Source organism: Chelonia mydas, chromosome 3, assembly GCF_015237465.2.
Source record: "Chelonia mydas isolate rCheMyd1 chromosome 3, rCheMyd1.pri.v2, whole genome shotgun sequence".
NCBI classification, from domain to species: domain Eukaryota; kingdom Metazoa; phylum Chordata; order Testudines; family Cheloniidae; genus Chelonia; species Chelonia mydas.
The window spans coordinates 117,834,233-117,861,927 of NC_057851.1; the positions used below are offsets into that span (position 1 = coordinate 117,834,233).

Below are 27,695 nucleotides of genomic sequence, written 5' to 3' on the forward strand. Positions count from 1 at the left end.
GGGTCCAGGGGGCAGTGACTCTACCAATGGAAAACCCAGATCCAGCCCTGACAGTCAGTAAACCTGATTATTTCAGACGCAAAAGGAGAATCAAAAGTTTCCCATTGGAGTTGGATGGGGAAAAGGCCCAGCGGTTGAGTACAATGGAGCCCAAGTAACTGGCACACCCAGAGGTGGTGGACCCCTCAAGAATCATCCCTGATATTGTCATGACCATTCAGGGAATAATGCCAAACCAGGGGCCTAAGGATGTCAGGATACACTCCCAGCTACTGACAGAGGTCTTGCTGACGAATGACTTAGAATCCTGGCTCAAGGCCACTTGTGTGGTTACTCGGAGTGTAAAACAGAAAGCAGCAGCCCTTGGCTCTGATCCTGGGCTGCAAGCTAACAGGCAGAGAGGCAGCTCTGAGCTGCTGCCTGGCAACCCAAATACATGCCCTGGGACTGAGCTGAATCCAGCTGATGAACTAGGGTGACCAGACCGCAAGTGTGAAAAATTGGGACAGTGGGTGGGGGGTAATAGGAGCCTATATAAGACAAAGCACTAAATATCAGGACTGTCCCTATAAAATCGGGACATCTGGTCACCCTATGATGAACCTGAGGGAAAGTGGGTTCCAGTGACCAGGCTGAGTCAAGTTGCCCAGCTCCTGCTAGGGAATTCCAACAGTAACAATTGACTTACCCCTCTCCAGAAAAGCTAGGGTTGCAGCTGACTCTCCTGGCAGCCCTCTGACAGGAGGGCACCTGGAAAGGTTTCTCTGGGATCAGCTGCTACTCTACAGGGAGTGTATGCTCCCTGGAAATGTTGAGCCATGGGGAATACTGAGACAATTGGTGGTACTGATTTAGGCTACTCAGCCTAGCCCATGATATACTTTTCTCAGGGCACTTGGGAATACAGAACACTAAAAAGCACTTACTCCAGAATATCTACTGGCCTTGGGTTTCTGAGGCAGTGCAAAAACACTGCAAGTCCTGTGACCCATGCCAGCGAGTAAGGAAGGGCCAGGACAAGGGTAAGGCTGTCCTAATTCCCATTCCCATCATAGAGGAACCCTTTCAGAGGGTTGTGGAGGACCTTGGGGCGCCCCTTAGCAAAGTTACCCAGATGGAGAAAAAATATATTCTGATAGTAGCAGTTTACACTACCCGCTATCCAGAAGCGGTAGCTCTGTCCTCTATAAAGGCAGACAAAAATGACTGATGCCTTGCTAGAAGTATGTAGCCAGGTAGGTTTCCTCATGAGGTTTTGACGGATCGGGGGCAAACTTTACATCTGTCCTACATGAAGGGACGAGAGAGAGATGTGGGATTCAACACTTCTGGTCACCTTCCTATCACCCCAGATTAACAGGCAATTCGAGAGATTTAAAGAAACCCTTCAAATGTTGAAAATGTTTGTGGACCCACACCGCAGTGACTAGGTTAAATGTTCACCTTAGCTGCTATTTCCCTATCAGGAGGTTCCCCAGGAATCCACAGGATCCTCCACTTTTGAACTGCTCTCTGTATGGGAGGAGAGTACAAAGCCCCCTGGCCCTAATGAGAGAAGAGTGGGAAAATACAACCTCTCCCGACGAGGAGTCCATAATGAAGCATGTGTTGGCCTTTCGGGAAATACTCACTGCGTCCCTGCATTTCACCCAGGAGAATCTAGCTTAAGCTTGGGACAAACAAAGTTTGATATGATCACACTGCATATGCTTGGACATATGATACAGCTGAGAAAATTATGGTGCTCATTTCAGTGCACAAGAATAAATTCCATGCTGCCTGGGAAGGGCTGTTTTAAATCAAACATTTCAATGAGGTAAACTATGTGGCTGAGCTATCTAAATCGCTCCCATCGACACTGAGTGTATGTGTGAACATGACAAGATATTACGGCAGAGAGACTCTGGCCCTGGGAGGGGAAAGAGGAGGTTCTCCTCATAGATTTGGTAGCAGAAACAGGGGACAGCCCCTCCCTGGACTCCTTCTCTCTCTCTGATCACTTAACCCCCACATAGCAAGCAGAACTCAGAGCAAAGCTGCAGGCTTACCACTAGGAATTTTCCAATAAGCCTATACACATCTTGCCTGCTGTCCAATTAAAAGTTCACCCTTCAAGCTTACTGGGAAAACAGCCCAGAGCCTGGACAGAGAAATTGCCGATATGCTGGAGTCAGGGATGATCCAATGGCCAATAGTCCGTGGGCATCCCCCAATGTACTGGTACCTAAGAAGCCTGGGTCAGAGTCTGTGGAGATTACAGAAAGCTCAGTATCATCATAACATCTGATACATACCCCATGCCTAGAACAGAGGAGATCCTGTCCAAGTTGGGAGAAGCCCCAATTCCTGACCACAACTGACCTCAGTAAAAGTTACTGGCAGGGGCCACTGGCCTCAGATGCTAGGCTTAAATCAGCATTTACCACCCTAATCGGGCTCTGAGTTCTTGGTCCTACCTTTTGACCTCAAGGGGGCTCTAGCTACCTTCTAGCAACTAGTAGATGAGTTACTACATGGGATGGGGGCGTTTGACCTCGCACACATAGTATTTGCATCTTCAGCCAGACATGGGAAGAGAATGCGACCCATGTAAGGAGCATGCTTCACAGCATTCACACAGCAGGCCTGACTGTAAAGATGGAGAAATGGAAGGCTGGAATGGCAGAAGTGGGGTCTCAGTCACAGAGTGGGGAGGAGCTGCATAAAACCAGAACCTGCAAAAGTGGAAGCCATTAAGAATTGTCCCACTCCCAATACAAGGAAGAAAAGATACAATCGTGTATTGAGATGTCAGGATATTACAGGAGATTCGTCCCTCACTTCAGAACACTGACTGCCCCATCACTGATCTATGTAAAAAGGGTGAACCAGGATCTGAACACTGTCAACAGGCCTTCTGCGAACTGAAGAAAGCCCTGAATACAGACTCGGTTCTGGTAAGCCCAATCTTTGACACATCATTTATGGGTTTTAGAGACATCTTTGACATAGGTCTGTGCCCATGCAAAGGGATGAAAAGGGGGGAGACACCTCATTATGCAGCTGAGCAAGAAACTGCTTCCCCGAGAGAAGGCCCTCAGCAAATTGTAGCCCTATCTTTTCAGATATTTCACTGTGTATATTGATCACTCACTTGGTTGCATCAAATGAAAAGATGAATGCCTAGTTGCTAAAATGGAGCCTGGTGTCCCAAGATTATGATATGGAAATGCTTCAGGTTAAAGGGAATGCAAATTTGGTCACTAATGCTCTGTCCAGGAAATAAGTTAGTGGGTCCCTGTGGTGTGCTGGACAGCCACCCTTGTTAATGTCCACTTGTCTAAGGGGGAGATGAGACAGATGTGAGACTTGGAAGTGTAAGTAGTTCAAACAACTATATTTAAATGTGCCAAACAGGCATGGACTTTGGGGACAATAAGCATTAAGTGGGTTTCCTGTCCAACCTTCTGAAGCTATGCCCTTAGGACAGGGCCATTGAACGGTGATTACCAGTTCCAGAGTAAGCAAAAACAAGTTAGCAGAGCCGCCTCTGTGAATTTTGCTGTACAGTCCTAATCCATTAGTCTTTGTGAGCTGGTAGAAATATAGATCAATGGGGATTCTAGTTTAATTTTACAGACACACATTCTAGAGGAAAAAGAACAAGGCAGGATGACAGCAGGAGACTGAAATGATCATTTAGAATTTGCTCTGTGACACTTTCCTTACCTACATTTCTCAAACATTGCACGGTGACAGCAAATCCCTTTGTCCGGGGCAGCAGATGATACTTGAGCTTAGGCAGGCCTTTGGCTTCAGCAACCTGCATGCTGATTTGGTGCTTCTGCTCTGTGAATCTCGTGCCCTCACAGTGTATCAAGAACTGAAAGCAAGACAGGGCTGTAGTTACAAAACCAGCTCACACATTGATCACAAAACAAGCAGTCACTAGTTTGGGTTTCTTTAAACCTTCCTTCTTCTTAGCTGTATTTTGTGAATAAAGTGGGTGAAAGGAAACAAAAATCTTGAAATACCTTACTTTCCTCCCGATAGCTCTCTTGTCTGGTATTACGGCTCAGACTACTGTGATCTGTGGAATTTTGAGCAAGAAATGCAAGTGTTTCTTTCAATAAAACCACTCCCTTTCTCATATCATCACAGCAGACAAAAAAAAAAAAGTTCTCCAGTGATAACACAGAGGCTGGTTACCATGAGGAGCACCAAGGCAATGCACTAGGACTTCCGTTCTGACTGAGTAGTATACATATTATCATCATCATCTCAAAGGGGATGTACTAGAGACAGGCCCAAACCAGAACTTCAGATTCCAACTCCCCTCAACCATGGGAAAGTTCAAATCTAGATCTCGATCCATATTTCATGGTTGGCCTCTCAGGCCCATTCCCAATAAATATTTACAGAAGGGACCCATCTGTGACAGTCTATACTATTATGTTCACCACTTTTACAAGACTATGATAAATTATGTACAAAGTATGACTTGTGAGGTATCATTTGAAACATCAACCCGCTGAACATTATTGTCCTAGTAAAGTATGTGTAGCAACACTATATGAGAGGTTATAAGAGTCTACTGTATGATTGTTACTGAAGTGTGTTATAATTCTGCGTAACACCCATGAACCAGTTTTTCGGAGACAAAAACTCACTGGCCCAGCCAGGTGTTAAAGAGTTATCACCGGCTTAAGCAGCCATTCTTCACTAATGGGAAGCTGCAAATAAGAAATTTACATTTAGTCACAGAGATGGTCCAACCCTCACATCCGCAAATGACTACTTGTTGCCTGCACCCCAGTCGGGGGTAATTCTCAAAGAGGGGAGGGTGGTGTGAGAGAGAGAGAGAGAGACACAGAGTGGCCTTCATTTCACCTCTCTTCCACGGCATCACTGACTCTCAAATCACCGAACTAAGCGGGAAGGGTCCCAGGCTGAAAGGAGACTCAGCTTGTGAAATTTACAACAGCGTATGGTGAGACAAAACCTTTGCTTTTAAATTCACTTAGCTTAAGATATTAGCCTGCGTTTTCCTCTTATTTTCTTTTGTAACCAATCCTGACTTTTATGCCTCATCATTTGTAATCACTTAAAATCTATTTCTGTAGTTAATAAACTTATCTTATTGTTTTTATCTTAACCAGTGTGTTTGGATTAAAGTGTGAGGGTACCTCCATTTGGGATAACACTGCTATTGCATGTATCATTAATTGCTGAAATGGACTTTCTATGAGCTCGCATTGCTCAGTAGTGTGCTAGACAGTACAAGACACATATATGGGGGAACAAGGCTGGGACTAAGGATGCGCAGGTGTTGCCTTATATGTAATTCACGAAGGACTGGTCAGAGGGCTCGTGTATTTAGCTGGGGGTGAATTTGCAAGCTGAAGGCTGGGAGAGCAGGCCAGGAGTGGATGTTCTGACAGCATAGCAGTTTAAAAGGCAGCTCAGACTAGAGAATTAAGAGGACACAGCTGCTCAACAGTCCAGATTGTACAGTGGGTAATGTCACACCATCATCACTAATTTTCCACCAGGATGTCATTTTCTTCCACCTTTTAAAGTTCAATAGCACGGACAGCTACAAAGATACATGGGCTGTAAGATGCTGAGGAGGAAATAGCTTTTTGGGGAATAATCCCATTCACATTCCATCAATATAAACCATATAGCCTGAGGGTTTGATACCTGAACATAGTCATGACACCGTGCTCCCAATGAGATAACAAAGATCAATTATTTTAAATTTCCATAGAGAAGAGGAGCTGTACTAACCTGCATCATGGCCCTGTAGAGCCCCCCGGCTACAGCACAAGTAATTACATGTAAATGCATGTTTCCTAGCAGTGAGATGGGTGTGAACAAATCCTAGCTCTTAAATAGCCTTGGTGCTAGAGAGGAAGTATATGCCCATCCATCGGTTAGGGCGCCAGCCTTGGGAGAGCTGGGTTCAAGTCCGTGCTCTGCTACAGACTGCCAGTATGACTGTCATTTAGTTTCTCTCCATCTCGTTTCCCCATCTGTAAAAAGGGGATAACAGCATTTCCCTACTTTACATGGGTGTTGCAAGGATAAGTACATTAAAGATTGTGAGATCTACAGATACTGCAGTAATGAGGGCCATATAAAATATCTAGAATGGATAGAAAGGGTTCTGGCAAGTCTTTAGGGGAGCCCGTCCTTCTATTGTGTCCTAAGAATCTGACTACACTCTTCATAAGAGTATTGTATGCAAGACACAGAAGGTAATATTTTCACTTAACACAGCACTGGTGAGGCCTCAGCTTGAGTATTGCATCTAGTTTCAGGCACCCACACTTAAAGAAAGATGTGAATGAACTGGCAGGAGTCCAGAGGAGAGCAACAAAAATGATAAAAGGTTTAGAAAACATGACCCAGAAGGAAAGGTTGAAAGACTTGGCTTGTTTAGCCTAGAGATGAGAAGGCTGAAGGGGGACATGGTAACAGTCTTCAAATACATAAAAGATTGTTATAAAAAGAGGATGGTGATCAATTGTTCTCTGTATCCACTGAGGGCAGGACAAGAAACAAGCAAGCAGCTTAGTTTACAGCAAGAGATATACAGGCTGGATATTTGGAAAAACTTTCTAACTAAAAGGGTAATTTAGCACTGGAAGGTTACCTAACCTAGGGTGATTGTGGAATACATATCACTAGAGGCTTTTAAGAACAGGCTGGACAAACACCTGTCAGGGATGCTCTAGGTTTACTGCATGCTGTCTCAGTCAAAGGGATGGACTAGATGACCTCTTGAGCCATAGGCACTGACTCCATGGGTGCTCCAGGACTGGAGCACTCACGGAAAAAAAAATAGTGGGTGCTCAGCACCTACTGGAAGCCCTGCAGATGAGCTCCTCCCCATCCCTCCCAGGGCCTCCTGCCCGCCGTGATCAGCTGTTCAGCAGCATGCAGGAGGTGCTGGGGGCGGGAAGAGGCAGGGCGGGGGTTTGGGGGAAGGGGTGGAGTGGGGGTTGAGCACCCCCTGGGAACTATGGAGGTCGGCACCTGTCTTGAGGTGCCTTCCAGCTCTACATTACTATGATTTCTATGATTCCCAGCTGCAGATGCAATTACGTTTCATCTATGAATGTGGTGAGGACAGAAAACTATAGACCCGTAAATGCAGTGCCACTAAACAGTGTCCCATCCTATATAAAATATACCATTTCTGGTGAAATTATTCAGATATGAGAGCCTAAAATGTAATTTCCCCATCAGCACATGCATGAGAACAAATTGATTGCTGGAAGATTAGTGGAAAGTAAACACAAAGGGGCTGAGCATTGCCAATGTGAGCTTATTTTTAAATGAAAGGAAATATTTTGTGGCAATTGACTAACTCTACTAGTAACACAGAGCAAGGATTTGTCCCACAGAAATTAGAGATGGATCATCTGCTCTAAACCCCAATGCACCATGCTCGTGCAGTATACACATCTTGTTAAATATGCAGATGAAGCATTCAGAAGGTGATGAGAAAATCCTTTCAGCAGGTCTAACCGGTTTCCTTTCTGTACCCAAGGTGCTATGCCTATCTCCTCATTGTTCTCTGACTTTTTCTGGGAAGTTCATGAAACACTAAACCAAATTCACAGCATTGGCCCAGTGAAGGCCTGTTGCAATTATAAAAAGAAAAGGAGGACTTGTGGCACCTTAGAGACTAACCTTGTCCCTCGAGAAACAACAGTGCCCTAAACTCCACTCCCCTGTCACCACTTACCCAAAAATTTTCAGGGTAATCCCGGATATTGAGCAAGCTCTGCATGACAATTTTCCGATCTTCCTCCCATTTACGCTTGCAGAAGACTATCTCTAGGAAATACCACATCCAACCAATGATAGGCACATAAGAAAGTTCCTTTTTTGCAAGCACTTTGGAACTCTGCAAGGAAGAGCATAAGAAAAGCATTACATTGTTTCTTTTTAAAAAAAATAAAATCTGTTTATTGAATTTTATGGGTACATGACACACAAAGGGCCAAATGCCAATACACTGACTCACGCTGAATAGTATCTTACTGTGCAGCTTGTATCATTGGTTTTAACACTCAAAGGTTCTTCACATCATCAGGTAGGGAGCAGAATTTGGCCCCAACTATGTGCATAAAAGGAAGTTATGTACAATTTTAAAAACCCACATCAGCTAAATTGTTTTGAAAAGCGAGGAACTCATGCAAGGGGTTAGGCTGCCAGTCACAAAGAATTAAGTTCTTGATTTATCCAGAGAACCAATACAGCCTGGGCAGTGGCAGCACAAGCTCCTTTAAGAGATCCTGCCAATATGCTTCCATGCTGGGCTAACAGGATTAGATATTATGAGGGAAAGAGAACTTCTTTTTGCAGGTCTTTGTTATTGAATCTGAACAATCTGTTGTTGAATTTTTTGACTGTCTGCATCACAATCAGCAGTCTACCCATACAACTTACAGAGTTCATAGTGAAAAATTTAGTTACGTATAGGCTTTTTTATAGCACTCATCACCGTATTCCCTCAGCACCACTCATACATCAATGAATTTCTCTTCACAATACCCCCGTAGAGAAAGGAAGCATTGGCTCCATTCTATAGATGGGATACAAAGAGATTCAAGTGACTTGTCCAAGGTCATGCAGGTGGTCTATGCTAAAGTCAGTAATACTACTCCCAAGTCCCAGTGCAGGGCCCTAAATGCAATACTTTCCTTCCTCTCACAAAACCACCTTTCCACAATGTGTTTTATTGTTCCTTTCCTCCCTTCCTAACCAGTTCAACTCTAAACGGTCTTGCAGTTTGTTTGGTTATTTAATGGTCAGAATGAAGAATAAAGCTGTGTGAAATGTTGCTCCAGCACTGACTGAAATAAGTTCCATTTTCTACAGGGTAGATGCAGCAATAAGGGGGTCCATTGTGCATTTGTTCTATCATCATAAAGTGCTGTAGCCAAGTGCTTGGACATCAGATTTGACTAGTGACAATGGGTGAACTCGACATTCAAGTAATGACTATTAGAGATACATTTGCTTTTTTCATTACTACGGCAATAGAGACAACTTAGTTCTTGTCTTCTAGCCTCATCCTTCTTTTCTGCTCTCCCCACCATAGAAAATTTCTATAAGTAATTAAGCTACCTACAATACTCATGAGACTAGAAGGCAAATATACGTCACTTAGCTTTATTAGTAACAGCCACACAGAAGCCAAGGAGAGCAAATGTGGGGAAGTCAACTTCCAAAAACTGGAAATAGGAATTAAATTTTTCCAGGCATCCAGACTGCAGCACACAGACCCCCACTCTCCCTCCCTCCCTCTCAGTTCTATTAGTTAATTAGTAGTGATGGGCCCAAAGCAGAACCCTGAACCCTCTACCCTCACAGCTTGGGGTAGGGGGGTTCACCATCAGAATCTGAACTTCATGGCTGAGGCCTAGCTCTGTTGATCAGTGATCTGATGAACACCCGGTTAAGAATCAATTTGTGCATGAATCTGGCCATTTTTGTCTCATTCATATTTGTACAAATCTGATTCCAAAAATCAGTCCAGATATTTGATACTTACAATAGCCCCTACCACGCTGCAGCAACTATGCTGAGCATGGCCCAGCTCTCCAGGGGCCCTTCCTGCCCCTAGCATTGGTCCTTCCCGTATAATTGTTAGCTCCCTTGTCTCAGTCTCAGGATACTCCTGCATCCATTCCCACCTGCTAGGATACCTTTCTACCACCGATACTCATCACCTACTACCTAGGTATATGTTATTTGGATTGCCAGGAACCAGGTACAATGATGAATCCACTTTACAATATTTCATAATCATTAACAAACAAACCCTTCTGCCCCAAAGAAAAAAACCCATTGTAAACATTTGACAGACCTAACATATTTAAATTTAAAGGGACGCTCTCTTTTTTTTTAGTTCAGTTTTCAGGTAGAGTACCCTTTAAATGTGGTGATTTCTTAAATAATTTCTTAGAAAAAATAAGGGTTTTTCTGCTAACATTCAGAACAGTCTCTTAAAATGGGCCTGAGCATGCAACAGTAACAAACATGCTTAGCTTCACTTCCCTTCTCCTCCCCGCCCCCCCCCCCCCCCACCGCCCCACTCTTGCCTGATGCCTTTTTAGTTTCTGCTTTGCTATTACTAGTAAACACCCTCTGGCAGAGCCTGGGAAGGATATACATCAACAAACTAGTGAAACTCACTAAGTGGTCTCAAATGCACCAAGTACAGTAAACAAACAGAAAAAATTAGACAAATATTTTTCTTCGTCTTTCATTATAGTATATTTAGTGGTTACTTCTAATAGTAACTATTTTCAGATGGAAGTGTGATTTTCAAGTTGCTTGTGTCTCTTTAACATAACATTACAGTTATTACAAAAAACAAACCGTCTAAAAGAAAAAATAATGCACAGTTAAGGTCATATGTCAACTGCACAACCTGAACTCTGTCCCTTTAGCAATACTTGCCCCTCTTGTTTCCAATCAAGTGCTGACCAGGAAAGGCTGCGAGGTTTACTTTGTGTTTTTGGAGCATTCTGGGATCCTCAGATAGCAGATGCTATAGAAGTGCCAAGGACCACAGCATTAAATGGGAAAGAAACCTCATGGGTGCACAGAGTGCAGTGTAAGGAAATGGGATGTATTGTATTATGCATTAATTAGAAGCAGTCACAAACTATACACTGCCTCACACTAAACAGTTACAGAGCTATATATCCACATTTAGAGCATGCCTGTTGGGTATTGTCAAGGTGTCTGCAGAAAGCCAACTGTACTGCATGAATATATTAAAGATTCCCCCTTCCCCCTGCAAAAACTCGAAGTGGACCTTGCACTGTGCCAAAAGATCAACAAATCCAGGCTGTTTCACACCAGCAAAGGAAGAAAATTTCAGCTAAGATCCCTCCTGACAGCACCCTGACCCCAGATATTTAAATCTAGGAACCATTAACTCAGGTGCCTCAGCTAATCTCAGCTGCTACAACCATAAGGTGGGGAAGAACGATGTGGTATTCCAAATAGCCACACAGCTTTACAGAACAAAACCAAGCACCTTGAATTGCAGCTGGAAGCAAAAAGAAAGCCAGACCAGAATTAGGTAGGCCAGGGGTGGCCAACCTGTGGCTCTGGAGCCACATGCGGTTCTTCAGACGTTAATATGCGGCTCCTCGTATAGGCACCGACTCCAGGGCTGGAGCTACAGGTGCCAACTTTCCAATGTGCTGGGGGGTGCTCTCTGCTCAACCCCTGGCTTTGCCACAGGCCCTGCCCCCACTCCACCTCTTCCTGCCTCCTCCCCTGAGCGTGCAGTGCCCTCGCTCCTCCCCCCTCACCTCCTGGAGCCTCCTGCATGCCACGAAACAGCTGATCGGGAGGTGCGGGGAGGCACTGGTGGGTGAGAGACGCAAGCTGATGATGTATTACTGTGGCTCTTTGGCAATGTACATTGGTAAATTCTGGCTCCTTCTCAGGCTCAGGTTGGCCACCCTTGAGGTAGGCAAACATGTTGCCCAAAAGAGGGAACAATTTTAGTCTTGTAATACACCGGTAATAGTCAATATGTACTGTACCGAAAAGCAGAAAAGATAAGATTGACCTGCAACAGGGCCACTGCAGCACAGCTTCAACGACAATTGAATACAAGGGTAACGGTGAAATTCTGCGTTATGCAAAAGGTCAAAGTCGATGATCTCATGATCTCTTCTGGCGGTAATCTGAGTCTACAAAGGTTATGCCTCCAAAGCACAATAAAGGTTCTAACCATTTCTTGTCACCATCTACTGTTTAATTATGCTGTCTTAGCATATGCAAAAACTCTGACAGTTACATGCGGTGGTAAATTCTCTATTCTCCCCCATTTTTGATTAAATAGAAAATGACATGCTGGAATGATGTTTTAAAAGTATTTAAGTGAATATCTATGCTAGAGATAAGGAACATATGCGGAGGCAATTTGGACACTTGAATTCTGCCCAGTATGCGAATACTCAAGGCTATATTGGATTTGTTTCTTGTTTTCTTCTGCCAACGGCTTCCCCCAAAACTTCGTTTTCGCACTGAAGTGGATAATCTCTCTTAGATGCACATGAAGAGAAACTAAAGCATCTTATGCTATTTTGTGCCAGAAGTCTGCATTAAGTGTAGAAGGAACTCTCTAATTACAGAGAACTAACTACAGGAAGGAAGCTTTTCAATGAGGTACATTAGCAAGACTGTTCTCTTGTGGGAGGAATAAATTAGACTTGTAATAGACAAATTATCCCCTCCTTTCTCCCAGTATATAGAACTAGAACCTGCTCTGTGCATATATAACATGTAGAAGAATGGAGGAAAGCATGCATCCACAGAATTTATTTTATCCCATTATCACTCCTTTTAATGAACTGTTTCTTTGTAACATACTAATCCTCTTCTGTAGCCTTTAAATTTCACCTTCCCTGCAAGAGAAATTCCATTGACCACCACTGGGTGACTGCACATAAGATATTGCCTTCCTGGAGAAAAGGAGGGATTTTAAGGCTCCAGAACTATATTACAATCGCATATGTGATTACAAGGATGCCTGCAGGGATTAAAGCTGGATGATAACAGAAAGGATATATTTCTTCATATACTCAATCCAGCTCGGAAATGAATTAGCTTTGGTTGTATATGCACTTGTGTGTTTAGTTACAAACACCTGTGTGATCAAGTTCCACTTGTATGAATGGCTGCAGAAAGCAAATTTCAATTCTACATATACATATGAGTAACCACAACAACTGAATTTTAGATTTGTGCAAGCGTTTGCATACTTATCCACTTAAAGAAAACCCCTCATTACTTATCTGTGTAGTCCCAGCTAGCTAACCAACACAGCTTAAACCGTGAACACCACATACTGACAGAAAACTAAACACTTAAAGAGCCAACAACAATTTGTTTCATAACTTCAAACTGCTAGCAGCAAATAGGCTAAATCTGACTGATAAATTATTTGCTGTGAAACGTTTTGATGATCTGATTTATTGGATTTGGGAGTACTCTGTTTTTGAAATATATTTCCCCAAATCTAAAACAATCTGAGGGTACTAGAATGGAGCTGAGGGGGCATTTCCTTAGCTCCCACAGCAGTCCTCATAGAACCTTAAGTATGCTTACTTTATAAGGCTTTACTTTCCTGAATTCAGTAATTCTTCAAAGTTAATGCTGCAATCATATTTTCTCTCTCTCTCTCTCTCTCTCTCTCTCTCACACACACACACACAGATCTGAGTGACAAAACTTGCACACACTTGCTTGCACGAATCCCACTTTTATTTCCTGAATTATAAATAAAAAGTGAGTGCTCTCAAAAAATGAGCAATTAACATTCACGTGAGACATGGGTCGCTACTGGACAGTGACCTGGTAACACAACAAAGTACCTAGCCCCAGGTCTGAGTCTAGGATTCTGCTCAATGCCTTTGAAAGTCATCACAACTGTTCAAAAAGTAACTTCCTTATGTTTCATTTTTATTGCCATGTGGAGAGATTTAGAACAATTAACCAGGGCTAAGAAGAATTATCTGACTCATCTGCACTCCATAGGGTGTTGTTTTTTTTAAAATAAGAAAATTAAATTTAAATTAATTTAAAATGATGGTTCTGTACCGAAGAATTTTCTCCCAGATGATCAACCTCAATAAAATTATGACTACCCCCCCCTTTTTGAAATATATTTATTTTGCAGCCAATATTATGAATTGCTCAATGGATAATGTACACCAATCCGAACTTGATGCTTTGCTGAGGCAGACAGTCCACTGGCATTCGGACTATACCACCATCACCACATATTATACAAAAAGAAAAGGAGGACTTGTGGTACCTTAGAGACTAACAAATTTATTTGAGCATAAGCTTTCGTGAGCTACAGCTCACTTCATCGGATGCATTCAGTGGAAAATACAGTGGGGAGATTTATATACACAGAGAACATGAAACCCATTGTCACCTAGCAGGCCAGTGTCAGAGCCAGAAGCCCAGATCTCCTGAGTTCCAATCAATAGGGGTAGAAACGCCTTATCTCCACTGTTTCGCAGATATTTATCTGTTAAATTGTTCTAACCTTTTCTTTCATTTTTTTTAAGGTTCCCTGTACTATATATATTATATATATATAAAGTGATAGTTTTCTTCTACGGTTTCTTACATCCATTACCTTCCTTGAGAACACAGCAAGTCCCAAGCATGATGAAAAGGTTATAAAAAACTCTTCCAGAGCAGCAAGAAGCTTATAGCTGATTCAGTAAAATGCACAGTCTGAGGAGTTTTGGTAATAATTTCCCCCATTTTTTCCTGCCTCTGAGTGTGACAAGGGCATTTTTATTATTAGGTCCCTTTATCATAATTTTACAAGATTTGTGCTGTTGCCTGTAAAGCCCCACAGAGGCTCAGAACATAGGGAATAACACTGAGGTGAGAAAATATGGAAACCCCATCTCCCATACTCCAGCACAAAGGAAATGTCAGACGAACACTAGTCCATTCTAGTGTCGAGGTTTGGACAGTGGTCAGTAGCAAATGCTTAAGAGGAGGATATAAGATAAATGTAATGGACTACTGTAACATGCTTATGGGAGGCAGAGGGTGGGGGGAGATAGATGCTATCTTCCTAACCCCCAGCTGTTAGGGTACATCTTCACTGCAGAGTTAACTCAGTTTCTGACTCGGATGTTGCCCTTAATCTCCTCCCACCACAAACAAACAAAATGCTCTCTGAATTTGGAGAGGTTTTCTGTTTGGGCTAGCTGGCCATCTTGGACAGTAGGCTAAACACTGAATCGGGGTTTCACTCATGCTGGTAACCCACCCACTTTGCAGTGAGGACGCAAGCTAAATGTCTCAAATGCTACTAGTCCTCCAGTGTCTTCCCACAATGCCCTTGTGTGTGTTCAGGACAGACAAAATCTCCTACAATTCACTGGGGAAGAATTGCAGAGCACTTCAGTTTACATCAACACAAAGAACCATGGGAAATGTCCCCCAAAATCCTAGTGAATGACAGGGGAGTGCAGCACCAGTGAGGACACAGTAACTTGAGGATGGCTTTGCAGTGGAGCTGCTCACACCCAGGCGAAGCTAAGCTGACCCAGACTCATGTGCTGACCACTCAAGTTAATTCTGCAGTGAAGACATACTTTAAGTGGTTGGCTTCTGGCCTGAATCATGAAGGTTAATATCCCATGTAGTAATAATTGTGGATATCTTAACCATATAAAAATGTTTAGTCTTTTTAAAAATCTTACTGAACTGTTGAGCTCAGTGAAATATGGTAGCAATGAGTTCTACAGATTAAGTTCTACATTAAAAATATTTCCTTTTATTAATTTAAACGGTGCCTTTTTTTTGGATGCCTAAGTGACCCGCTCCACACCATTCATTCATTCTTCTGTATACCATCATCATATCACCTTTTATTCATCTTTCCTCTGGATAGTCCTAACCCGGTCAATCTCTCCTCCAATGGAAATCTTTCCAAACTAGGAAAGACAGCAAGATGAAGGGGGAAAAACACTAAGATCAAGTAATGCCTGAAAAGAGCTGTATGAAATTTGGACACAAATCCGGTTATTTACTAAAATATGAATGTTTTCTGTACAAGTTAAAGGTGAAATTTAATTGGTTTAAATGCTAATCAGAACTCACCCCTAAAACCCCAAATCTTTCACAAAAGTTCCAACCACACAGAAAGTCGATTTCATAGTTGTGATTAAGGATTACGATGGCATTCTCTTTCCCGTACTTGTGGTAATTCTCTGGGTCAGTGTAGAGGGTGCAATCAGTGCCTGACCACCATTCCAGCAACATCACCATTTCTGGAACAAACAACAACAAATAAATGAATATATAAATTACATGTGCACTCACAAATCACTTACGCGCCGAAAGCATCACTTGCCTCTTACGGGATGTAGCAAAAGAAATCACTGCAGCTCATCTAGGTTGAATCTGCAAACATCAGTCACACACTCATGCAGTTGGGCAGAGAGTGGGGGTACAGGGTTAGATGGAAGGTAAGTAGAACAACACTTTCTACAGTGCCCAAGTTCTTTTAAAAAAAAGCTTTTGAAAGGAAGGCAGGAATCTGCTTCCATTTTGTGGGAGATCTTGCCAGCACTCTAGCAACTCTGAAGGCTGAGGTCAATCAACAACCTATAGCTAGGCTTGGAAGGACTAGATTTTTTTATCAGTAAATGCCAGTAAATGTCAATTTCACTGTACACACACCCCAATGAAAAAAACAACATTTCCATCAACAACAATCAAAATTTACAGATATGCAAAGAAAAATGCTGCTGGAGAACTTAACAGTTTGATTTAAGGATATTTACTTTGTATATTTTGACATGTGATTTGACAATTTGCACTTTAATGGTTATAAAGCTTTAACTTTTTGAATCTCAAATTTCTACTGTCATTAAATATCGTCTAAACCCATCACCATCTGACCCTCCCCTCCAATAATTTCCCACAACTGTAAAAATGTAAATATTACCCATCAAAATTGTAAACAAAAATAAAAATAAAAAAATAAATCACATTTGGCCAAGTCTACCTATAGCACATAGGGCCTGATCTCAGCCGCCTTCTGGGGGTGTTCAGAATCTTGCTAGATCAGGCTCAGACTCTAGGGCTCTTAATCTCATCTGCAATATGAAAAAATATAATTGCATATTCAATTATTTTGTACTAAGGTGTTCATAAGGTACCATCCATTATTACCACTCATGATAACCACCTCTGACCCTCTGCCTCTTCAGATACGAAGAAGAGAAGGATGAATACCCACTCCCCAGATCATATCCCTATAGTTTGTTTGGTAACAGGTGACTTCTGTACACTCACCAAGAGGTTTATCCTCCTGGTCAGGCAGCCAAATCAAGAGTGCTGGGCAGAGAGGCAGACAGGTGGGATCAAAGCCACAATGTTTTCCCCTTGGGTTAATATGGGCACTTGAGGCCCAGCCCAAAAGACAGATGTGAGTGAAATGAGCAGTGACGATTGTCACTTCAAGCACTCGTCCAAACCAGGCGGCAGTAGCATTGACCCCATTCTCTGCTGGGCCAGAGCACCCTCTCTGAATATGGCCCTTCCTACTGCTGACAGACAGGAGGCACTCCTTCCAACAGGGCTAATACTGAGGGCGGGAGGGGCCAGTCAGCTATTATGTTAGCAGCTGCACGTCAAGTATGTTACACAGTGGAACAGCTGTCAGTTGGGAAGGCTCATTCTATGGCAGGGTGCCCATTTCATAGAACCACACTCTGTTGCCAGCTTTGTCTAAGGTTGCACACTTTGCTACTCAAACAGCAGCTTTCTCAAAAGACCCCACTCCATGTAATTGGATCAGAATTAGGGACCCAATCCACCTTCTGCTGTACTAAATGGAAAGGCTCCCTCTGGATTTGATGGGAGTTGGATCAGGCCCTAGATGGACAAGTCAATAGCATGGGATGGTGTAAATGAAGGGAAATGATGAGGAAGTGAAATTTAAATGGACACTGTCCGTTTATAAATCATTTATTTGAAAAAAATCCTTTCCTACTTCACTAACATATGTTATTAAAAAAAAAAAAGTAATTGTTTAATTGGTTATTCCCCACTTATGCTCTTTGTTTACTTTCTGAACTTCTCTCAGCCTGGACAATGAAAATAGATGAGTCAATTTCACTTTGGTTTACAGTTAGTTACTCTGGTGCCCATGGAGAGGCCTAACCCTACAATGTTTGGGTTGCAAACTCTTTGTGGAAACGTTTAAGTGCAAACAACAATTGGTTTCATTCTCAAGAAGAACACTTCTATTAGGAGCAGGTTTTGAAACCACATTAAACTAAAGCAGTTTAAGTGTGATTTAAAGTGAAGTACGTTCATCTTAAGGATTTGCACTGATACAAATGAAGTCATTTTATATCAATTTAGTGACATGAGTGCGAGTTTTCTACTATCGGCCTATGATAAAATTTTCAAAAACACCTGAATCCCGTTTTGAAAAGTGCCTAAGTTCCACTGACTTCCAATGAGACAGACTCATTAGTGCTTAAGTTACTTCTGATAATGGGATTTAGGTACTTCTGAAAATTTTACTCCTGGCCTCAGAGTGCATAGGTAAAGATGTAGTTAGAGAAAGAGGGTCATATTCAGAGGCATGGGAAATGTCAATTCAACCCCATTACACGAACTTAGACACCTTTACATTTGGGGCTTGTCTATATGATGCCAAAGTACACTAGAGGTGTGAGATTTTTAAACCACACAAACATGCTGGGCTTTACCTGCCCTGCACAGACCCTGCTGGCACGCTATAAAAGGTACCTAGTTCACATCAACACAGACTACAACATCAACACAATGAGTGAGTTGTGCTGATCATCATATACACATCTGCTTGGAATTCGGCCCAGAGACAGATACTAGCATTGCTTTCATACACTTGCAAGCATCCAAAGTGAAGACTAGAGTTTGGCTGTAAATAAAAGGGACAGCTATTTGCTTCTAGGTTGCTTCCATCTATTAGTTCAACGTTGCTTGCACTGAAGTCATTGCAGTGTTGCCTACTATCAATTGTATCATGGGTCTCAAAATCTGGTGTTTTGTTTTAAGCCCAAGATGCTGGATTCACAAGATTGCATGAGAATCTTGACATTCATTTATAAAAGTTTCTAGCTCTCCTGGGTGTGGAAAAAAAGCTTGAAAATGTGACCTGAGTGCACCCTAACGTCTCAGAAACTAGAAGGCAAATAAAAACCCCAACATCTATCTATTTTTATAGTTTCATTTTTGAGTGCTTGGTACTGGCAACACAAAGACAAAACCCTTGTTGACTTCAGTGAGAGCTAGATTAGGTCCCGTGTTGGTGTTTTTTCTCAGGGACAGATGCTAGAGCTAAGAATACTTGCCAAGAACAGTGTGGAGTGGTTGTCTGGGAAACAAAGGAGAAAAATTGGATCAATTAAAAAAAGTAATTAAAACCACACTTGTATACAATAAGAACACAAGAATGACCATACTGGGTCAGACCAGTGATCCATCTAGCCCAGTATCCTGTCTTCTGACAGAGGCTAATGCCAGGTGCTTCAGCGGGAATGAACAGGGCACTTTATCGAGCGATCCATCCCTGTCGTCCAGTCCCAGCTTCAGGCAAAAATTGGAGCCAGGCCAGCCTTTGAAACACTTTTGAAATCTTTTCAGTTTAGTTTTCTAAACCAAGACAACTGGGAATAGCCAAAAACAAATATATTCCTTTTTTCAGTAATCCTTTGGTAATTAATTGCCTGAAGCTTTGTGGGATGACATCGTTTTGGGGGGAGAAAGGCCACGTTGTATGTGCTAATGTTAAACTCAGATTAATAGGATCCTCCATCCAGACAGCAGTATCTTAACATGGTAAGACTAGTTAGTGTCTTATACAGTTTACTAGTGACTTCCCAGTGTTTCCTGCTTACTCATAATCACACCAAATAACTATTTCTCTGTCAGAAAAGGACAAGGAAATGTCCTGCTAACTTTTGTTGCAATGGTTAGAGGTGGCGGTTATCATTGCAGGGTTGGTCTGAGCCATGTTAATGAAAAAATGCTTCTAAATGTCACTGTTTCGGAAAGCATCAGTTTCTAACAAGGACCAAAGTATTTCTTTTGAGAGAGAATGCTATGAAGATACACAAATGAGTAAAATAAATGCGGTTAAGCCTCCAGAAATGATCCGCTAAGAAATTCCCTATAAGAAACAATCCTTTATTATAATTTGAAATCCTACATCTCCTGTAGTTTACATTTTTCTATTAGCTTTTTGCTCAAATTAAAAAAAAAACAACATTTAAAAAGTACTGAAACTAAAGCCTGAGTAATTTTTGATAGCATCTCTAAGACTATGTAGCCGGGGCAGAACAATAAGGATCACAGAGAGGAAGGAAATTTGTGGGGGGTTTTTGGGTTTTGCTCAGCTTTATATACAGTTGAGGAAGGGGGGAAAAAATCTGTTAATTCATTCCCTTATCCTCTTTTGCTACCCAATTCATCACTTAAATCATTTAAGAAGTTCAAGGGAACAGATAATTGTGTATGACTTCTCCAAACAAACTACACTTTATCTAGATAAGAACCTTTTAATGAAGGTCATCCTGTTTTATTCCAAATGTCACCTTTTTTTTTTAAAGAATCTGAACTGAGCTAATAATACATCAGGACGTTCATTATACAGGTACTTCACATGCATGTAGCATTTTAATTACATGTTTTCAACCTCAAATACATTCCATAGCAGAAAGACTCCATTTGTGCTACCTTGGTGTGATCCTGTATGATTTTTGCCCGAGAAAATACTGCAGGATTAAACCTTTTGCCTCCTGTTTGCCTAGTTATTTATAATTGACGTACTTGTTCAGCTGCTGCAGAAAACATGCCCCAGAGTAACACTGTATGTTTTTTTTATTAAATGCAAAAAAAGCAGTCTCTGAAGTTCTTAACATTCCCCCCCCCCCTTATTCTTCCCACTCCTTTTTTTAAATTCCTCTAGACCTTTTTCTCTTTGTGATTGTCATGTGACACTCCCTAGTGCCAGTTTGCAATAAACTATCATGCTACCAGCTTACTCCCACAGACTGCTATAGTAATTTATTATTTGGCAACTTGCTGTGGCAGCTCAACACCACAAGGTCATTCACACACACACACTCAGCCCACCTCCTCTGCACTGCTGCTGACCAGTGCAAATTAGCTGTAACCCTCCCCTTCAATTAAGCATTCTTTTTGCAAATCAGCCATGCTGTAAACCACACATCAACTTTTTCTCAAGTGCACAGCTAGCACCAATTGAAAATTTTCAGACTAAATTGTTTTACAAGGTCTTTCCAACAAAAAGTTTCTGCTTTCCACAGAAAATTTACACTTCTTAATAAAAAGAATCAAATGCCCCAAATCCAAAATATTTCAGATGGGATATGCTGCCACAGTGCCTCTCAAGAGTTTGAGTTTGTTGCTTCATGTCCCCATTCTGCTCTATAGGCTGGGGTCCCCACCCTGACTACATCTCCCATGATGCACCACCTTCCCTCCACAAAAGGCGAGAGCTGGATAGGTCACAGGAAATGCAGTCTGACAAGGAAGCCAGGTCTATAGAAGAAAATGGGTGTATGAAGCATCCAAACTACAACTCCCATGAGGCATCGTGGCAGCATTTCAGAATAGAAATATGCCAAATTTTGATTTCTTTAAACCGAAAAGTTGAAATTTTCTATTGAAATACCCATCTCTGATCTTCATTTTTCCTTTTGTTCTTTGGAAACCCTTTACGTTCCCTAGGCTTTATTCTCTGTTGCTCTTCCCCTGCACAGTCAATCACTTACACCAGTACAAAGCAAGCGTAATAGGATTTTGGAGCATTTTGCACCCACTGTGCACTAGGGTAAGTGACTATAAAATATGTAAGGCAACAGAGAATCGGGCCCTCTACATATTATCTTATAAAATGATACCAGTGCTGCAGTCAGTGTCCCTGTAATGCTTTTAGAGTTCTAGTTGTGCTCACAACTTAAAAACTTATAGGGGGTTGGACTAGATGACCTCCTGAGGTCCCTTCCAACCCTGATATTCTATGATTCTATGAATTATTTTAAAATTTGATATTTAATTTTGTATAAGTGATATACATGTCCCCTGAGCCAACTCCAAAAACTCTTCATCCTTTAGCCGGTGTTCATATAATACCTGCTAATAAATATAACCAATCAAATTCATTCAGGGCTGAATCCTGCAGTTTTTACTGAATCAAGCAGTACGTCTGATTTCAGAGAGCCACTGTTTGGTGACAGAGGCGAACTGACAACTGAACATTAGAGTTTGTAATTTTAAATAATTGGTAATATATATATACACACCGTGTGTGTGTGCGCGTGTGTATATATATATATATATATATATATATATATATATATATAGACAGACAGATATAGATACATGTTTTTTATTACACTAAATTACAGTAAAATAAATAGTACTGACTATGTAAATAGGAACTACACAATTGAGCCCAAAGTATATTCAACATTTTATAAAACTGAACCTCTCTTAAGTTCAATATGCTTGTATTTGTATCTAAAATTCCTCCAATGACTGAAATTTAGACATTTACTATGCGGTGATCTCAGATTAACCTAATATCTACTTCACTTACTCTTTCTTCATTGGACAAAATTAAACCTGAAATATTATTCCTCATAGTTGTCTCTAACACATATTGTTATAAACGTCCTCTTCCAACAAACAGCTTCTGTAAAACCCTTGCGCTTTTTTCCACTCAGTGCTTGAATACTCCAATTGATCTTTGCCAAATTCAAATTTCCAGGTTTCACTGTGGTTCCTAACCTAAAACGTTCCCACCTCCACCCTGACATGAACAGCAAAGGAAGGAAGGAAGGAAGGAAGGAAGGAGAAAAGGTAGAAAAAAGAAGAAAAGAAAAGAAATCCCTTTGTCTCTGGGGAAGGAGGAAGGAAATCAGAACACAAGAGGATCTTTACACTATGCTCGTGATAATCTTTGCAAAATTCTGATAGTAGAGTGACAAGCATGACATTCATGTGTTTACACAGACAGATGCTATTTCTGTTTTCTCTAGCACTTCATTGCCCTGATCCAAAGGGTAGTAACTAATTTGTATAAAGATTCTTGGCCCCTTGACCTGTAGTATTTCAATCCTACCCAGCTCAACATTCCTACATTTTTAAAAAGTCTCCAGGACACCTTTACCCAGAACTAATTTCACTTAATTTTTTTAAAGGGGTGGGGGGAAATCAGTCTATTGATGCTTGCTATTTCCTATTTCAAAGAAATGCATTTTAAAAAGATGGTCCTATTAAAATAATTTAAAACTGTATTGTATGTGTAGATTACCTTTAGTAAAGACTTCTGTTCCATGAGACATGCTTGATAAGTCACAGAAATACTTACGTATTAGGTTAAGCATATGAAATTGTTTTCAACAATTAAAGGGGAAAATGATGGGTATGCAATCCATCTTAGTAACGTATTCAATTTTTAAAAATGTTATAATTGCAGATTTTGCAAACACATGGCCTGTTCTAAAACTCAGCAACACTTCTTCCCTTTACATAGGGCTTCATTTAATCTAACATGAATATTAAGAAGGCACCCAGAAACAGGACAGTTTTAATTTGGTTTTTCCATGGGTTTGTTGCTAAAGCAGAAGTTACCACACACTTACACTGCAACAAAAATTAAAAACAAGGCAAAACTAGCAGACAATGCTGTAGCAAGAGCCATTCATAAAGCCTAGTACTATGTTAATTCCTCAGGATATGAATACATGGCACAGAAAACAGGGAAGGAGATTCCACACCATAGGATCAGCAATAAGAATATGAAGGCAGCCCTGGATTTCAGGCTCTAAGGTTGTGCTTATGTACATTAATAATTAGAGCTGAGCTGGAATGGGATTTCTGTTCCATGAAAACGTCGGAGATTTTTGAAAAAGATTTTGTTCCATAGCAGAATGGAGAGAAAGGCTACAACTACATTGCACATCATTGGTGGTGACTTATAGGCTACATGTAGCTGCACGCTGCAGTGGAAAGCAGGCTGTGTGGGGAAAGGCTCCAGCAGCAGTACATGACGCTACTAAAAACAGCAGTATAGATGGGGAGAGCACTGCTTGGGCATGTACAGAGCCATGTAGAGTACATATCCACAGAGTTCAGGCATGTCTTTACTCGCCTAAGCAGTGTCTCACTGTGTACACTGGTATTCATACCCATGCTAGGGGTGTGTAGCATACGTACTCTACATGCTGCCGTATAGAATGTGCAGTGTAGACGTACCGAAAAGTCTCCGAATGCTAGGGAAGCCCACCAACCTACCTTCCAGGAGAGTAGCCCAGGGATCCTGCTGGGTGGGGAAACAGCCACCCAGCCACAGTCAGAATCCATTCCTTTTATGCTGTCTGAGTGGTACCTGGGACCCAATATAACAGAGAATCTGGTCCTGATCTTCAACCAGGATAAATCAGCATAGCTCTACTGACGCCAGTGGACTTACACCAGCTGAGGATCTGACCCGGGTTCATATTTTGGGCTCTTATTTTTTTGAGAACCAGTTTTAAAAACAGACAGAAAACTGTTCTCTCTGTGTGTGAGGTTAAGATTCTTGTTGATACTGTGACTGCTTCAAGCTGGTGGCTCATATTTTTACTCTAAAAACAAACTGAATTCCTAGAAATAATACACACTGGGTCAGCGACAAAGACCTTTGAAATGAGATAAATAGACATTGTCTGAGGTCCACACTCCAAAGGGACTGCTAAATAGGATGTGCACAAAAATATGCGCAAAGAAACAGAGTTGATCTTAAGGCCTAAAAGTAGGTAGCACGGAAAGGGGCACAAGTGGTAATTGAAGAGAAAATTAACTAACGAGTTCCTCTTTCAAGTGGTCATCTTTGTTTTACTTGTCTCTTTCCATAAGAGATAGTGACACCTCATGAAATACTGAGAATAACATGGTTACTTTCAGAGAAATACCCACGTACAATTCTAGAGAGTTTGTTGTCTGTAGATTCCATCCTTCCCCCACCCAAGTTTTATTTAAAATTTTACATGGGACATTGAAAACAAGTTACTTGGGACCCATCATCTGTGGGCAGAACGGAAAAGGAAACCCAGAAGATCCAAGTGGTGGGAGGGTAGGATGGTGAAGTGCTGCTTCTGTGGCATTACAGCCTCCTTTCTCTGATTCTGTAGAAGACATTCAAAGCGGTTTGATCTGAAGCAGTATCCCCACCACTCCCTCTTGATTTTAGCAGATAAAGTAATGTTGACCTTGTTATTTAGCTTGACCTTTCTAACTCCTTTTCCATGCCCCTAACAATATAGAATTCCTATGTGTGTAATATACTGCACACATTTTGTGAGGGAGCAGCTACTCTGTGACATGTGCCTTGAAAGCCAATTAGTAAGTGAAAGTTTGGGAATTATTCCACTCAATTTCTATTTGAGCTCACCCACTATACTCAGTTCTGACACTGACTCAGAGGGCAGCTACTCTTAGAGTACCATACTGATGACACCAGGGCCGGCCGTAGACCAAATGGTGCCTCACGTGTGGAGCATCTTCGGATTGGGATTGCCATTGATGGCCCTTCTCTCGCACCGCATTCACCATGAGGGAATTCAGGGCAGGATGTGAAAATAAAAACTCCGCATTTTTTGCAGGTACATAATATTTCCTATCTGCCCATTTGCACGTAGGGGGAGACAGAGGCTGGAGTCTGACAAAGAAGGTTTGCAGGTTCAAGTAGTATCCTGTTAATAGGTAGGGCAATTTTTGTTGTTGAGGAGGTATGGAGAATGTCAATCAGTTTGTGTTGTTGTTTCTTAGAGTGGCTGACTCCCTAAACATTCCACTTGAGGTGGTCAAGGAACAACTCCTGAAAGTGACAAAAATCATCAGCCACTGTGGGAGATGGTGGCATGACTACTTCATCAGGTGAAGATGAAGGAAATGGGAGGACTGGAGATACCTCTTCATCCTGCTCTCCTTCCAGTTCCTCCCCCAGTGGTGGCTGTGGTTCTGGAGGTCGAGAGATTGTTGAGGAGGGGATTGATGGAGACCAGTGTGTTTGCAGCGGTGGGGGATTACCAAATTGTGCCCTATACATGGCCCAGGGGCCCCAATATGGCCAATGGTGTGGGGGGGGGGGGGAATATATGGTTGCATCCATGGTGGGCCCTGAAAAGACTGGGTGCCCTTAAGTGCAGCAGGGTAAGGCTGGTAAGTTGATGTCAATTGTCCTGATGTTGATGGGGCAAGAGAGAGTTGATAGTGATGTCGATGAGGACAAGGGACTAAGGAAAGGAGGTGCTGTCCCTGTGGGAGAGCACGAAGAGTGTGTTGATTGAGAAGTGGATGAGACTTGGGACACCTCCTGTCTGAGGAGTGGAGAATCCGGAGTGTCAGATACAGCTGTGTGAATTCCTGTGGGTGATCTCTCTTCAGTGCCTGTGTTGAGCACAGTGCAAAGGTGTGATATGGAAAAGTCAGCAGATGGTGCCAGAGAGCTTTTCGGAGCCGTACCTTTAGTAGGATTTTGTAACCCGGCTAGAGAGTCTCTCTCGGAGCTGAGAGCTTCAGTGCTGTGTGCAGCAACGGGGCCGAGGGCTTCACTGGAGCCAGCTGTTTTGCCAGTACCAACTGCAACCTTGGTGCCAGAAATGGACCCGGAGCTGCTGAGGAGATAAAGGGCTCACTTCGGTCACCCACAACAGGAGGTGGCGCGATAACTGCTGCTTCGCCCTGGCACAGTCCTTAGACTTACTTTCAGGGGCTGAGGTTGTCAGTCTAGGACAGTAGTTCTCAACCGGTGGCCCATGGGCCACTTAGGGCCCAATCAGCCCAGAGCTGTGGCCCATGTGACATCCTCAGGGCCATACAGGTAGTATTGGGTGCAGCCCACAATAGTAAATAGGTTGAGAACCACTGGTCTAGGAGCAGCCTCATGTCTCTTGTCAGAAGCCGTTAGCACCACTGCTCTAGCCAGAGACGGCATTCCTGCAGTTTGCGCCTCAGGAGCTGAGGGAGGGACCGCTCTCTTCTTGGCATCAGCCTGGTCAGAGGATGATCTTCCCTTACTTGGACAAGGGGAGGGAGGGTCGGCAGATGACCTTTTGAGCGTGAGGGTCTCTCCGGTGACGAGTAAGAACCAGGGTCCGACGCTGGTCGCAGGGACTTTCCATAAGGAATAGTTTGAGTTTAAGGTCCCCATCTTTCCTTGCTCTTGGCTTTAAGCCCAGAAAGTAGGAACACTTCTGGGAAACATGTCCCTCTCCCAGTCAACGGATACACCGTGTGTGGCCATCCATTATCGAGAATGCAGCCTGCACAACACACACGTCTTAAACCCGGAGGAGCCAGGCATAAGGGTGAGGGAGTAGCTTCCCTGATGGGAATTAGGGAAAACAAAACAAAACAAAAAAAAACTAATTTTTCTTTTTTTTTTTTTTTTAAAAAGGATGAAGGAGAAGAAAAGAAAATGAAGCGGCTAACTAACTACGAGAGGAGAAAAACAGGTAAGAGTCTATCTAAGTAACAAAGTGGGCTCTGCTAACTGTTCCGTTCCACACTGCAGGTGGTAGAGAAGGAACTGCGGGTGGTGGGACTACTCAGCGCTATTTATACTACCTGCGCACAGCGCGGGGGGAGGGGAGGTGTGCATGTGCGGTCCAACGGGCACTGCCATTGAAAATCTCCGACTCCAGCCAGAAAGGCACTGCCGCACCTACAGTGGAGCACCCCTGGGGACATCACTCAAAGAAGAACACAGTATTTGATGGCACTGCTCAGCAAGTCTCGCTGGTTGATTTTCACCCATCCAGCTACATAAAAGAGCCCATACTACTTTCTCCTCATTTATATTATAACACAAAGGCAAGCCTCACTGAAACTTGGCAAAGAACAATCCAACCCACAGGTTTCAGCGCACTCTCTCCTGGGGCTCCTCCGAAGATGGCAATGCTCTGCATCACTCAACCCAGAGCTGTGTGTAAAAACTTATAGCCCAAGACATGCAGAAGTTAAGGTTTCAACAGCAATGTTAACTTGACCACACGGTACATATGTGGTAGTTCCAGTTTGTGTTTTTCTGCTCACTGTGTAGCGTAATTTATTATTGTTTA

The 27,695-nt window shown here is 42.4% G+C and overlaps 1 protein-coding gene across 8 annotated transcripts in view; it reads right to left on the bottom strand.

The window, feature by feature from the left end:
• AGPAT4 (1-acylglycerol-3-phosphate O-acyltransferase 4) overlaps nucleotides 1–27,695 on the bottom strand; it is a 122,319-nt gene that overhangs the window by 39,589 nt on the left and 55,035 nt on the right. For 7 of the 8 annotated variants that reach the window (XM_043544302.1, XM_037895113.2, XM_037895114.2 and 4 more), the window contains 3 exons: nucleotides 15,664–15,833; nucleotides 7,736–7,897; nucleotides 3,709–3,862 (listed from right to left, as the gene is read on the bottom strand). In XM_043544302.1, coding sequence (XP_043400237.1) covers nucleotides 3,709–3,862; nucleotides 7,736–7,897; nucleotides 15,664–15,831 — 484 coding nt within the window. In that variant the 5' untranslated portion in view covers nucleotides 15,832–15,833. Of the gene's footprint in view, nucleotides 1–3,708; nucleotides 3,863–7,735; nucleotides 7,898–15,663; nucleotides 15,834–16,573; nucleotides 16,665–27,695 lie in introns of all 8 variants that reach the window. The other variant, XM_037895115.2, reaches the window with a different exon arrangement.